The sequence below is a fragment of the Myotis lucifugus genome, unplaced genomic scaffold, assembly GCF_000147115.1.
Source record: "Myotis lucifugus unplaced genomic scaffold, Myoluc2.0 scaffold_8, whole genome shotgun sequence".
NCBI classification, from domain to species: domain Eukaryota; kingdom Metazoa; phylum Chordata; class Mammalia; order Chiroptera; family Vespertilionidae; genus Myotis; species Myotis lucifugus.
The window spans coordinates 226,164-241,654 of record NW_005871056.1 but is presented as its reverse complement, the minus strand read 5'-3'; the positions used below and the strand labels follow the sequence as shown (position 1 = coordinate 241,654).

The window sequence follows — 15,491 nt, the reverse complement described above, 5'->3', positions numbered from 1 at the left end:
AGGATGTAGAATATTCACTGAAGCAATAATTTGTAGTAATGAAAAAGTGGAAGCAAATTATATCTCAAAAGAAGAATGTCTGATTTATTTCTATAACAAAATACTGTACAACAATGAAAATAACCTACATTTGCCAACATGGATAAATCTCAAACACACAGTTAAGTTACAAGTCAGTTGCAAAGAGGTATATACAATATAACATTCATGTAAAATGTTAAAACAATCCTTAACAGTCTATGGATAAACATTACAGCAAGAATGCAGAAATATTAAAAGAACAAAAACACCAAATTTGGAATAATGATTTTGAAGATGAAGGATCAAAACTAAATCAGGAAATGTCAACAGAGAACGATCTACCAAAGTAAAGGCAATAAATATCTAGAGCAGGAGTTGGCAAACGTTCTTGGTAAAGGGCTGGAAAATAAATATTTTAGGTTGCAGGCCAAAAAAGTGAAATCAAAGGTTTTATGTAAGTGCTTTATTGGGTTCAAATTTAGTGTTTTTACCACCAAATCAATAGCCAGGATTTCATTTTTTTCCAACCATTTAAAAACAAGACATTTTTTAGCTTGCAGATCATACAAAAGCAGGCAGAGGGCTGTATTTGGTCCAAAGGCTGTAGTTTGCCCATTGCTGGCCCAGAACAGAATTGTCCTATAGAACTTTCTCTGGTGATGGAAATATTCTGTCTGCATTGTCCCTAATAAGTGGCTACTAAGCATTTGAAATGTGGCTACTATGATTGAAAAATTAAATTTTAAATTGGATTTAATCTTAATTACATTAAGACAGCCATTCAAGAGTTTTTATGAATTTAAAGAACAGGTGTAAGGGGACTGGTTGAACAAATAAATAAAGGGGGGGAAGAGATTGTGATGGGAAAGTAGGACATTCAAATCAGTGAGGACTGGTATCTGAGAACAGGGACATTAAAAGTAGAAAGAAGCGCATGGCTTTGGAGGTCAGAAATAAAAGAATTTTGGCTGATGAAAAGATTTGGGGTGTGCCTGATACAGAATGCAAAGAGGTATAGAGATAGTCAAGAAAATTGGAGGTCAGGATTGGAAGAATCCTCCACTAAAATAGAATTTGTCGATCATTCCACAATGAAAAGTTGGGATTCCACAATGAAAAGTTGAAAGAAATGTTGAGAGTATGGTGGGGGAGCTAAGAGTTTCATGGTAGTGACTACAGAAAAAAACCAGTGGGAAGAGAAGTGTTCAAGAAGGATGAGAACACAGTGAAGCTAGAAAGTAAGATGACCACGGGCATACTCTTTGATATTTAAAGAAGAAAAACAGCCCTAGCCGGTTTGGCTCAGTGGATAGAACTGAAGGGTCCTGGGATCGATTCTGGACTAGGGCATGTACCTCAGTTGCAGGCTTGATCGCTGGCCCTGGTCAGGGCACATACAGGAGGCAACCAATTGATGTGTCTCTCTCACATCGATGTTTCTCTGTCTCTTCCTCTCCCTTCCACTCTCTCTAAAAATCAGTAGAAAAATATCCTTGGGTGAGGATTCCGCCCCCCCCCCACCCCAAAAAAGAAAAATATCCTACAAATAAGAAAAATACAAACACTATATTATATAAATTTTATTGCTCTTTAAAAATCGATAATCTACAGTACTTTAAAGTTTAAAGAGGTATATACAAGCAGTGGCTTCAAACTTTCAGAACTGAACTAATTCCCTCTCATTGGTTAATCAAAAATATAAACAAATCCTTGGCATTCAGTCATTTAACATTTGAGATGACTAAATAAGTAACTATCCTGAAAGTCCATGACATAATAATTTGTGATTCTGTTGAGGTATCACTTAGAACAATATATATACAGAGCTTAGCTTGGGGTTCAATTAATTACTTAACTAGTCCCTCACTCTAATACCAATTTTCTCCAAAGGCATGCACTTCTTTCTACTTTAAATTAATGTCATGAACTCATGCACATTTTATCTGAAAAATTAAATACAACAATGGTATAAAGGAGACACAAACAATAGAGTATACCCTACTGTGAATACCAAGAATTTACTTTATTCAAATATTATATAAGGAGTTTCAAAAGATCCTCAGCCTGTTTTCAAAAGTCATTCTCATAATCCCCACTAAAGGGAAAAGTAAAAGGGCCAGAAGCTTCTAATTACAATATGTTATTTGAATAATCATTAATTCCCAAAATGTTGGCATAAGGTACATTTTGACTAAAATTATGGGTGTTAGGCAGTATAAGAAATCTAACTATAACAGTGCTTCAGTCCAGTTGTTTATATTTACAATAAAAAATAAACCAAATCTATTAAAGGCTTAAGCAAAAAGATCACATTTGAAGTATAGTTTTTAAAAAACATTTGTGACCTAAAGTCCCATTAAGAGAATATTCTATGGCACAGTCCACCCCACTTGTGTGCTATCTTATAGATTCTCTCTTGGAGCAATAGAAAGGGCTGCGGGATGAATTTAGTTATTTATTTTTTCTATTCTCTTTGGGATGTATTTAAACCATGTCCAACAAATGCTTTACTGTATTTGCTTCATACTTTTTTTTTCTTTTTAGAACTGCGTCTGGAATCCTTTTTTTGCTTAAAAACAGGTGAATTCAAGAAACACAAATCTGTAAAAGGGTCTCCTCTTCTTAGTTTCCTATAAAGATAAAAAGAGCTCTTTAGCACCCCAATACTGACTACAGTATCTTTACAGTATCTTTAGGATAAAGTTACTGTAAAATAGGCCAGTGTTAATATTCCCATTTCAGTTTTTTTTTAATCAAAATTTTATATATTAAGATTCACTCTTGTACAAAGCTCCATTACCTTATTTCCCCCGTCCCCCAACTGTATCATTAAAAGTGAGTTCCCACACATTAAATACTTACGAAGCGAGTGTGGGTTCCTTATAGTTCACACTGACTGTGCACCTACGCTTAGGCAGAGACCCTCCTGGGCTTTCTTTCTTCTGTTGTGGAGAAAGAGAAAGTTTTCTAATTTTCACTTCAGCATACAAGGGGACATTGGTGATATCCTTCAGGCTAAAACGAGGTGACTGGTGAGTTTCAGGTACTGCACCTACAAAAACAACTTTTACTGAATATGAGTCCAAAAAACCCAAACACACACACACACACACACACCATAGGAAGTAAAATTGTATGCAATTACATATCTGAAATATATACAGAATCCAGCATTTTATAATACAGATTTTTAAACCTGTTTATCAGGTTTTCATCCCAGATGACATTGAAATGCTAAGTATTGTAGATGTGAAAAACTAATACGATAGTTTACTAGAAGTTAAAATTCTTGAAATTAACTATGGAATTTCATTTTAGTCACATCTTTTTTTTATATATTTTATTGATTTTTTTTTTACAGAGAGGAAGGGAGAGAGAGAGTTAGAAACATCGATAAGAGAGAAACATCAACCAGCTGCCTCCTGCACACCCCCCACTGGGAATATGCCCACAACCAAGGTACATGCCCTTGCCCAGAATCGAACCCGGGACCCTTCAGTCCGCAGGCCGACGCTCTAGCCACTGAGCCAAACCAGTCAGGGCCATTTTAGTCACATCTTGCTCTTTAGAGTCATCAAGGCCTCTATCTCTTTCAGTGCCAAAACTTATCATCAAGTGGCTTTCTATATTCTTATAAAGCCACTTAAACTCATTCTCTTACGTAAACGAGAACTCTAAATCACAGCCTCTGTGTAAACCAGGAGAAATGGAGTTTCCTCTAGTAAAGCTAGTAGGTTAAAGAGTTATCCAGTGTTTTTCCTATCATAAGTACCCAAATTATTCTACTTTGGAACAACATCTATACTGGGGGACAGATACCTAGCACACAGTAAGGAAACAGCAAAACAAACAATCTCTTCAAATAGCTTTGAAAAGCAAATCATTTCCCAAGAACGACTAACTACATTGTGACTGTAAAATGACTTTATACTTAGTAACCCTGTTCTCTAGGATTATCTGGGTTTCAAATATTCTTCTTCTTTTTTTAAAAAAAATATATTTTATTGATTTTTTATAGAGAGGAAGGGAGAGGGATAGAGAGAGTTAGAAACATTGATGAGATAGAAACATCGATCGGCTGCCTCCTGCACACCCCCTATTGGAGATGTGCCTGCAACCAAGATACATGCCCTTGACCAGAATCGAACCTGAGACCCTTCAGTCCACAGGCTGACGCTCTAGCCACTGAGCCAAACCCGTTAGGGCACAAATATTCTTTTTTTTGTACCAACATGAGCATACTGTACTATACTAATTATTCTAATTTTCAATTTGGAAAATATGGTTAAGTAAAAACATCAGATCAACTGTTATATTCTGTAAAGTTTAAGAAATTTCCAGGTAACCCTCATGCTGAAGGTCCAGGGACCACACTCTGAGTAACACTATTTAGAATGTACATGTTTTCTTTTAAAAATGTATGGAAATTTTCAAATGTACTCAAAGATGGAGACAATAGTATAATGAAACAACAGTTACCGAGCTTCAATAATTATCAACATTTTGCCAAAATTGTGTGATTGACTCTAGCATCATCCTATATAATAAAAGGGTAATATGCAAATAGACCGAACGGCAGAACAACCAATAAAGCATAATATGCTAATGATATGCTAAGACTTCTCAACTGCTCACTATGACATGCACTGACCACCAGGGGGCAGATGCTCTGATCAGTAGGTTAGCTTGCTGCTGGGGTCTGGCTGTTTGGGACTGAGCGAGATGGGCTGGACATGCCCTGGAGCCCTCCTGCAGTCCCTCCCCAGCTCGATCATGCACTGGTGGGGTCCCTCAGCCTGGCCTGTGCCCTCTCGCAATCTTGAACCCTTTGGGATGTCGGAGAGCCGGTTTCAGCCCGATTCTGCAGGTCACTCCCCTTGGGAGGGTGCCAGACACAGGGCTTATAGCTGGTGAGCACTGCTGTGGCAGCGCGAGCCTCTCCTGATCGTGACTGATTGGGAGCAAGCCCGCGGCAGGTACAGTGGGACTGGGATGAGCGGGAGCAGCAGGTAGGAGCTGTAGGCGGCGTTGGACTGTGGGTTTCGGCCTGATCTCTGCAGGCCACCCAGAGGGACCCCACCTATGCACGAATTTGTGTACCGGGCCTCTAGTTATAGCATATTTTAAAAAAAGATATTTGTAAACTATCCCACCTAACTGGTTGGCCTTGGAAAGTCTTTTACGCTTTAGTTTCCTTACAAACAAACAAGCATGATTACACCTTTACTTCACAGAGTTGTTCTTAGGATCAATTTTGAGAATGATAAAACCTGACTGTGTATGTTATTTTTTCCAAACTAATTAAATTCCCAGATGAGAATCTTTGTGGGCAGGTGCAGGCTATATCCTCAACCTCTGAATCATGCTGACTTTTGATCTAACAAAGGCAAGATCTTCTAAGCCAGTTTTTTTTTTTATGTTTTAATATTTTATTGATTTTTTTTTACAGAGAGGAAGGGATATGGGTAGAGAGTTAGAAACATCAATGAGAGAAAAACATCTATCAGCTGCCTCCGCACACCCCCTACTGGGGATGTGCCCACAACCAAGGTACATGCCCTTGACCGGAATCGAACCTGGGACCCCTCAGTCTGCAGGCCGATGCTCTATCCACTGAGCCAAACTGGTTAGGGCCTAAGCCAGTTTTTAGATGTCTTACAAAAGAATACTAAGCCCATCAATTGAGGAAAGAGTTTTTTGGTCTTATTAGGCCACATTCACTAAGTAGAAAATTATTTAAAATCATAGTTCCTGTCAAATCGAATATAAAGCAAAGCAATTAAAATGACAGGTCCTGGATTTAAGTTGATTTCATTTTCAAGGCGTGTTTCAGGTGAGTTTATGAAAGATATTTTAATTCAACCTAACTCCACAAAAAGTTTTTCCATGCCTTGAAAAGCTTCATTTACTAAAAGTAAAAATGCTTCCTCCACAACAAGTAGTATTTGTTCTTTTAATTTAAAATTTTTATTGAATTTATTGGGGTGACATTGGTTAATAAAATTATACAGGTTTCAAGTGTATAATTTTATGATACATCATTTGTATATTGTGTGTTCACCACCCAAAGTCAAGTCTCCTTTGGTCACCATTTATTTCCCATTTTAACCTCTTCTACTTCCCCCCATATTTGTTCTTAAAGAGGACCTAAATTACCTTAAAGCAGTTCAGAGCAATAGTACTGTGATTTCCACCCCTAGACCCTCCATTATTTAATCAGACTGTTAATTTCTCTCAAAGAGACAGATGGCAAGTCTCTAACCTCCCCCAGAGAAACAGATGGTAAGTATAGTATATAAGCATCAGGAGTGATCATTTATCATAAACATTAAAAATGCAGGCAAACAAGTAGATCACTTACTGGTAGGAGTTTTTGTTGGCTGAGAACTCTCCATCTCTTTTTCATCCCTACATCGTAGTGCTCTTGTAGATCGAGGCCTGGTGGTTGGGCTCCTATCTGATTGGCTGGTGAGACTTGGACTGTCCTTGCAAGTGGGCAAATAGAGGTCATCAGAATCCTCTTCTGAACTACTTGATTCATAGCTGCTCACTTCGGATACATTGGTATCTTCTTCTCTTTTAGAATCATTGCTCATTTTTTGTCGGAAAGGAGAAGGATGAACACCTTCTTCCAAATTAAAGTTGTAAGCATCATTGGAAGTGATAAAATCATCCACCTTTTTTTTGCAAACAGGTTTTCTATTTTTACTTGTGATTCCTTTATACTTACATACATATTTTGATTTTCTCCTTCTGTTAGCTTTTCTTTTCTCTCCTCTTCTTCTTCTTTGTGCATCTCCATGCTTATTTTTAGTTTGCTCAGATTTATACTCTAAAATATTTTCTTTTCTTTTAGCAGATCCTCCAGGGTGAGTCAGCTTTGGTGATAAGTTAATTTGATCCTTGTTCCACTGACAAATATTTTGTTCTACATTTTCAGATATGTGCATGTTTACTAATGGGTCTACAAATCTAATTGTTTCTAACCCAGAAGACTGCTCTGACATATGACTGATTTCAAAATTATCCAAGGTGTTGAATTGGCCTAAATTGTTAAAATGTTTCTTTAAGTTGCGACGGAGAGATACAGTTCTAGGTAAGATATTATCAGTAGATGTACCTTCACCTGAATCCAAATCAAATCCCAGCCTGTCTTGAGGAATAGTAGGCATTTGCTCTGAGAATTTAAAAAACAAATGAGAAAAATAGTTTTACTTTATGGAAATTTTAATTTCAAAGATCTTAGAAGTCAAAGTTAAAAATGGAATAAGTGAAGTCATTCTGTAGTTTCTCCATATTTACTATCTATAATAAAAAAGCGTAATATGCTAATTAGACGGGACAGCCAAATGACCTTCTGGGTGTCCTTCCGAATGAAGCTGGGGCTGCGAGGGCTGAGCCCCTTGCACGAATTTCGTGCATCGGGCCTCTAGTAAGTAAATAAAAACGTAGAGAAATTAATATTACCATCCATTTATTTGGCAGTGATCAATTGCTAGCTTATATCTCACCTGTGGAAGAATCTTATATAATATTCAAAAATATTCTAATTTGGGGTTTTATGTGTCCCTCATTTAAAGAATAACTAGTAGTTTACATGTATCTATGTGTATAGGATTGAGAGAAAAGGAATCTCATATTCCAAAGTAGGACAAATACACAAAGAAAGTGAAACTAAGTTGTTATTTGAAAAATGAGAAAAATTGGAATAACTGGAAAACATTTCAGGTAGGAAATATAATCTGCATTTTAAAGTGGGAAAATTTGGAGCTGCTTATTCAAATGCTTTCCCTTCTTCAGAGCTTAGTTCAGTAGAGGATTGATATTTGAGAATAGGGACACAATGATTTAAAAGTAGAAAGAAGGGCATGGCTTTGGAGGTTAGCTTTGAGTTTAAACCAGTGGTTCCCAAACTTATTTGGCCTACCGCCCCCTTTCCAGAAAAAATATTACTCAGCCCCTGGAAATTAATTTTTTTAAAATTTTAATAGCAGTTACTCATCGCCCCCAAATGCACCTGTGGCCATCACCACCCCCCTGGATCGCTGCGCACTTTGGGAATCACTGGTTTAAAGCTTGATTCTTACCATCTGGGTTACTTCTTTGAGTCTATATAATATGGGACTGAGTGTACCTATATTGCAAGGTTGTTGTGAGGGTTAATTGAGATAATATATGTAAAATGCCTAACACGGATCTTAATATGTTGTCAGGTTCAGGAAATTGCAGCCACAGTTATAGCTAAGGTTTCTAATTATAGATTTGGCAAAATAAATGGATATACTTTAAAACTCTTATTATTCTTTGTAAAATAAACAGATATGCTTTAAGCAGAAGAATATCAGGCGAAAAGATTAAAAAGTTAAAAAGGAAAATTAGAGAAATTTAATTATGTTACTTTTTTTCAAAGACCTCATCTTACCCTTCACATCATATTTTCAGATTTTCACTTGAATTACCTTCTATTTGGAATGATTCCCCTTGTTCTGGAAGGTGATCTTCCTGAAGAGGAGCTTGCCTTAGAAATACCATTGAAAAATAGAAATTTAATTAACAATTATGAAATAAAAATAAATTTAAGATTTTCTTGAAATTAAAATATTATATTTTCCTTAGTATTATTTCATAATTCCATTCTAAGTCAGTACATCTATTCTACATCAAAGGAAACCAAACAACATTTGTACTGATTACATGGAGGCCGATTTATTACGACTGACATTCAATTCTTACTGGATTAACTAATATATCAAATTGGACAGTTCTTCCTTAAAACATGACATAACTCATAATTTCATTTAACTGGAGAAACAGCCAATCAGAATTGACATAAAATATACCAAAGAAATGTGGTGCGATTATTCAACTCTTTAGGCGCTTGCTTTATCATTAGCTGAGTATTTTGGTAGTACCGGCTTTTATGATGCTTAACTACTGACTACTCTGAAGTTAACACTGTTCATTAAAAAACAAATAAATCCTGTCCCTCTTTTGGTGCATGGAAAAGAATTTTCTCTATGCTCTAATACTATTACTGGCTGTTTCATTTTAATTATAACTTTGTTTTTTATTTACTGTAGATAATTTTTTCACCTCTAGACATCAAAATTTAAATACAGGTTTAGGCAACAGAGTCATGGTAACAAACTAGTAACAATTTAAAAAATCTTATAAAGACCCAATTATCTCATTTTACATTTTGCCCATTACATAAATATTTTGTCAGATGTCAAAGTTCAGCAGTTTTAGAATTAATTATTAAAATTAATATGGGGATAGAAATCATATTAGTGATTATCTCTATGAGGACTGGGGCACAGACTCAAAAGGGATATGAGGAAATAAATGGCTTATGGCAGTAGTTCCCACTTGATGTTGCTAAATACCCAAAATGCTTAGGACAGCTCTCTAAAACAAAGAATGACCTGGCCCAAATGTCAATAGTGTTAAGACTGAGAAACTTCAGGCTGGAGTTATGGCCATGCTCTATATCTTTTTTTTTCTTTTTATAATCCTCACCTGAGGACATTTTTCCATTGACTTTTAGAGAGAGAGTAGAAGAGAGAGGGAAAGACAGAGAAAAATATCAATGTGAGAGAAACACATTGATTGGTTGCCTCCTGCATGAGCCCCAACCAGGGCCTGTGCCAGGGAGGATCCTGCAACCAAGGTACATGCCCTTGACCGGAATCGAACCTGGGACCTGTTGGTCTGCAGGCCGACACTCTAGCCACTGAGCCAAACCAGCTAGGGCTATATCTTAACTGAGATCTTGGTTTGACTATACATTAGTCAAACTCATTGAATTGTATAATTACCAACTGTGCATTTTACTGTATGTAATTATATTGCAACAATTCATAAACAAACAAAGTATACTTGATCCAAGAGAAGGGCAAGAGGGTATATGGGATCTGATTGTATTAAGGAATAAGTTGGTTTAGCAAGGCAATGTGACAGTGGTATTAAGTATGTTTTATTATATTTCTTTTCTAAAACAGACTTATCTGTAGTACTAGCAAAATACCATCATTTGAATAACCAATCCTTCTTAGAATAAAAACTTGGCATAAGAAAAATACAACTGAAGGGAATAATTTAAAAATTCTAGAAAAGCTTCTTATTCTTAGACATCAAAAAAGTAACTACAAGAAAGATTTGGTTTGGCTATTTATAACAGAATTTTAACACATCAAGTTTTCTTAACTATATGCTCAGTAGAGAGAACGTGAGGCTAAAATAGGGCTCAATATGATGCAAATATCCTTCCATAAATGGATCACAGAATTACATCTCCTCTGATATCAATAAGCATAACAATGAATTTGATACTAACGGTAAATCCTTCACAAATAAATCCCCAGAGTTGTTGTCATCACTGGAGTTCATTCCAGAAGAACTTACTTCATGGTTCTGTGAATGTATTAAAAGAAAGAAAACATTAGTAAAACTGAAATATTCATCCCAAAACATTAATTTATTAAAAAATAAACACTTATTGTCCTAGCTGGTTTGGCTCAGTGCATAGAGCGTCAGCCTGCGAACTGAAGGGTCCCAGGTTTGATTCTGGTCAACAGCACATGCCCTGATTACGGGCTCGATCCCCAGTGGGGGGCATGCAGGAGGCAGCCAATCAATGATTTTCATTGATGTTTCTATCTCTCCCTCTCCCTTCCTCTCTGAAATCAATAAAAATATAATTAAAAAAATAACAACACTTATTGATAGTCTATCATGGTGCCAGGCACTGTTCCAGAAAATGGGTCTAAACATTTTTTTAGTTCTACCTTCTTAAAACTTGCATTCTAGTGTAGGTAAATTTTTTTTAAAAAGACAGATATATAAATAATTTCAGTGTATTAAATGCTACAAAGGAAATAGTTAAGTGACAGAAAGTAATTGAGGTGGAGGATTCTTTTAGATAGGGTGATTGTCATCTGAAATCTGAAGAATGCAAAGAAGCCAGCCATTGAAAGAGCTTGGGGGAGAGAAAGCCGTGGAAACAGCAAATACAAAGGTCATGATATACAAAAAACCTTGTGTGTTTAAAAAAAAGCCATTGGCCAGATAATGTAGAGCTCTGAGAACCATGAGTTTAAATTTTAGTTTATGTGTGATGGAAAATCACTTAAATATTAAGCAGGGAAGTACAAATGACCCAATTTTTAAAAAGATCAGTCTGACCCTAGTTGGTTTGGCTCAGTGGTAGAGCACTGGCCAGAGGACTGAAGGATTTCAGGTTCAATTCCAGTTAAGGGCATGTACCTCGGTTGCAGGCTCGATCCCAGGACCTGGTCAGGGCATTCTCTCACATCAGTGTTTCTCTCTCTCTCTCCCTCCCTCCCTTTCTCTCTCTAAAAATCAATGGAAAAAATAGCCTTGAGTGAGGATTAACGACAACAAAAACATCAGTCTGGTCACTGTGTGAAACATGGATTGAAAAGGGCCAAGGAGTTAGGAAGCCATCATAGTAAACGAAACAAGACATATTAGCTAGGACTGGAATTCTGTGGCTATGGCGGTAAAGCCAAGTGGAAGGTTTTGAGTTGAACAAATGGGGAAGATTGTTTTATTGAGATGCGTGACTTACGGAGGGAGGTAGAAGTACACAATATCTTTGGTAGGGTGGGAAATAGAGTTTTGTTTCCTACAGAATATGTTTGAAATCCTTTATAAATATTTAAGTGGCTATGTCAAATAGTTGTGCTGTGTATGTGTAGGTCTTGAGCTATAAATTTCTAAGTTATTAGCAGATAGGCAGTATTTTAAAGCTATGGGAGTAGTAAGATGGGTCGAGATCAACTGACATTTAGAAGAAGCCAGTAAAAGAGACTGACATGGAACAGTTAGAAAGGTAGAAAGAAAAATAGGAGAATATGATGGTAAGAAAGCTAAGAGATCAGAGTATCTCTAGCAAAGTGTAATCCCTGTTTGTATGTTACTTCAAGGTCACGAAAAAAAAGTGACTTCTGATTTGGCAACACGGAGGTTTTAGCAACCTCGACACAGTGACAATAGAATGACATGGATAGATGTCAGATAAGAGTGAGTTCAAAAGTGAATGGAAGCATTCATTGGTTGAGTCTTTTATGTGCTCTGAGTAGGGATGGAACCCAAAACCTTGGTGCATTGGGATGATGCTCTAACCAACTCATTACCCAACCAGTGCATAAATACGTGGAACAACAAATTGATGTTTCTCTCTCTCCCTAAAATAAATAAATAAATAAAAATGGCTAAGATCACTTAAAAAAAAAAAGGAAATGGAAGCTGAGAAAGTGAAGACACTAAGTGCTCTGTTCTCTTTGGAAAAGTTCTGCTGTGAATGGGAGTAGAGAAATAAGCAGATAGAGATGAGATCAGGAGAGGTTTCATTTATTTTCTTTTCCTTTGCACGTAAGAGATTCTAATGCACATTTGTATGATAGCTAGAATGATTCAGCAGAGAGGGAGATAAATGTTGGAAAAGAGTTCAAACTTTCAGGAGTAAAGTCCTAGGGGAGATGAGAAGAAGAGAACTGATGCACAAGCGGAGGGCTTGGACTCTGATGGGAGCAGCGACACTTGTCCCTGCAACAAGAGGGAAGATGGAGAACATGAGAATAGATATAGGCAGATTTGTAGACTTGTATCGGAAAATGAGAGTTCCAGTCTGATACCTTAGAAGTCATTCTAATTCAGTCAGTTGTTTTTTGAAATTTGATGCACATATAATATGCTAACGTTATAATGAATAGGTCAAACTGTTTATCAGAGACAAAACTAGAAATTTAAGCCTGTTAAAAGTTTTAAATTTATTATCAATATAGTTAATGTTCTAAACCAGTTTATTACTGAATAAGAATATTTACCCTACAGAGTGATAAAATTCAAAAACAAATTATTAAAAAGATCCATCATAAGATGTAGGGAACAAAAGGCTATTAGAAATTAATTTCTGGTTAATTAAAGCATCTTATTAAAGCATTTTAAGCTTCTCCATCACTGTTAAAAGGACTTGCTAAGCATGGAGGCGAGTGATGGTTGAGAATGAGTGACATATGCAACTAGTATATGGCAGAAAACAAACTCTGATGTTTTAAATGCTAAGAACACTTTCACCCTGCAACTAACAGTATGTTTTAATAAATTGTGATTATCTCATAGCTACTTATTTTATACTATTCTATGTGTGATTTTAGTTGGAAAGGGAAGAGGAAGATTCAAATGTCATTGGAAGAAATTTCTTCCTCACTATTTGACAGAAAAAGGAAAAGAAAAATATTAGAAAAGATGCATTTTTGAAGGAAAAAAATTTTAATTAAATAATCCAACCTCACATAAAGGTAAAGAAATCATATTTTATCTTTATAGGGAAAATTCTCTACTACACTGGATAGGAATATAATATACACATACATTCTATATATCACACATAGAAAAAATGTGGAATCACCTTAGTTGCAGGGAAGCAAGAACTCTTTCACTGACTCCTGTCAACAGAGAGGTGACTTTAATTCCTTTCTCAGGTCCATGTCCCTACTCTAATCACTATGGTCTGGCTTTCTTCTCTGGTCTCCTGCTAACACAACAGTCTTCACTGGCATAGCAAACAAACAGCCACAGGGAAGAACGTAATTGTTAACACTAGAAACTCAACACTGCTTTTCTCTTTCTCTGCCCCACGCATTTCCCTGGCAGTGGCTTCTGGGAAAAAGAAAGAAGAAACTGGCTCATCATTACTCTTCTCAGGATTAACCTTCAATGAGACACAAAGAATATTCTAAACCAAGCTTTTTCCATGTCTGTTATAGTCTGGCTGATCCTTTTATAGAACCTTGGATACAAACAGAATCCAATTAAAAATGTGGACAGAAAAATGTTCAGGATATTTCTCGTTTGGGAATTAATGAATTATCTTCTTTATTTAGCCAACTAGTAGATAAAAATGATTCTCTAGAAGCACATAAATGCTCCCCACCTCCAAATTAAGTTTTTATAAAACCCCACTAGATGTAGCAAAACTACATAGAAAAGCTAAGATTTATAGTACTGATTTACAGTTATCAGTAATTAATTTAACTAGCATAAGTGATTTAAACTACTAATTCATAGCTGTACCATTTTTTCCCCTAAGAGCCTTTGTAATGAAAATACCTGAGCAGGTTCTTCTGTTTGTTGTGAAGTAAGTTTTTCTTTCAATGCATATAACTGGTATGTGAGGAAGTAACATTCTTTTCTCAGCTGTAGGATGATGTCTTGGGCTTCTCTCACTTTGGATTTTTCATTTTCCAAAGCTAAAACTAACATTTTGTTGTTGTCTTGGTAGTTTTTTAGCAGTGTAGAAGTGTTGGCTAAAAGAGGATAAATTTTTTTTATTAGTTATTAAATTTAAACTTAAAAAGTTATGCAAAAGAACAGCATGAAAATCTTACTGATTATTTGGCATGGTGCAACTACAAAAGACTTTCGTTTGCCAATCTCTGCCAAGTTTTTATTCCTTTTCTCTTTCATTCGTTTCTTTATTTCTTCAAGACTTTCTTGAAAGGACTTTTTGAGGTTCCTTTCCTTGGCCATCTTCTGCCTAGGAATTTAAAACAATAAAAAGTATTTCACTTTTAAAAAGTATCATCAAATATAAAGCAAGCTTGAAAACAGAGGCTGTTCATAAAGAATCATTAAACAGAGATTTAGTCAGAATGGCTATCATCAACAAATCAACAAACGACAAGTGCTGGAGAGGATGTGGAGAAAAAGGAACACCCGTGCACTGCTGGTGGGAATGCAGACTGGTGTAGCCACTATGGAAGACAGTATGGAGCTTCCTCAAAAAACTAAAAATGGAACTCCCATTTGACCCTGTGATCCCACTTCTAGGACTATATCCCAAGAAACCAGAAACACCAATCAGAAAGGATATATGCACCCATATGTTCATAGCAGCACAATTCACCATAGCTAAGATCTGGAAACAGCCTAAGTGCCCATCAGTAGATGAATGGATTAGAAAACTGTGGTACATCTACACGATGGAATACTATGCTGCTGTAACAAAGAAGGAACTCTTATCATTTGCAACGGCATGGATGGAACTGGAGAGCATTATGCTAAGTGAAACAAGCCAGTCAATGAAGGAAAAATACCACATGATCTCACTCATTCATGGATAATAAAGACCATTATAAACTTATGAACAAAAATAGATACAGAGGCAGAGCTGCCTCAAACAGACTGTCAAACTGCAGCGGGAAGGCCGGGGAGGGTAGGGGGGCAGAAGGGGGGCGGGTAAGAGATCAACTGAAGGACTTATATGCAGCATATAAGCATAACCAATGGATATAAGACACTGGTGGGTAGGGGAGGTCAAGGGTGGGGAAAAAAAGGAGACATATGTAATACCCTTTGTAATACTTTAAGCAATAAAAAATAAAAAATAAAAAACAAACAAACAAACAGAACAAAAACAGATTTAGTAACTGAAAAATTAGCTC

At 36.3% G+C, this 15,491-nt stretch overlaps 1 protein-coding gene across 1 annotated transcript in view; it reads right to left on the bottom strand.

Moving 5' to 3' along the window:
- Window positions 1-1,606: 1,606 nt before the first annotated feature.
- Window positions 1,607-15,491, bottom strand: part of SGO1 (shugoshin 1) — a 16,076-nt gene continuing 2,191 nt past the window's right edge. Inside the window, exons 2-8 of the mRNA XM_006083650.3 lie at window positions 14,436-14,584; window positions 14,158-14,354; window positions 10,358-10,434; window positions 8,481-8,539; window positions 6,383-7,198; window positions 2,884-3,073; window positions 1,607-2,651 (exon numbers count right to left, since the gene is read on the bottom strand). Coding sequence (XP_006083712.1) covers window positions 2,543-2,651; window positions 2,884-3,073; window positions 6,383-7,198; window positions 8,481-8,539; window positions 10,358-10,434; window positions 14,158-14,354; window positions 14,436-14,577 — 1,590 coding nt within the window. The 5' untranslated portion in view covers window positions 14,578-14,584 and the 3' untranslated portion in view covers window positions 1,607-2,542. The remainder of the gene's footprint in view (window positions 2,652-2,883; window positions 3,074-6,382; window positions 7,199-8,480; window positions 8,540-10,357; window positions 10,435-14,157; window positions 14,355-14,435; window positions 14,585-15,491) is intronic.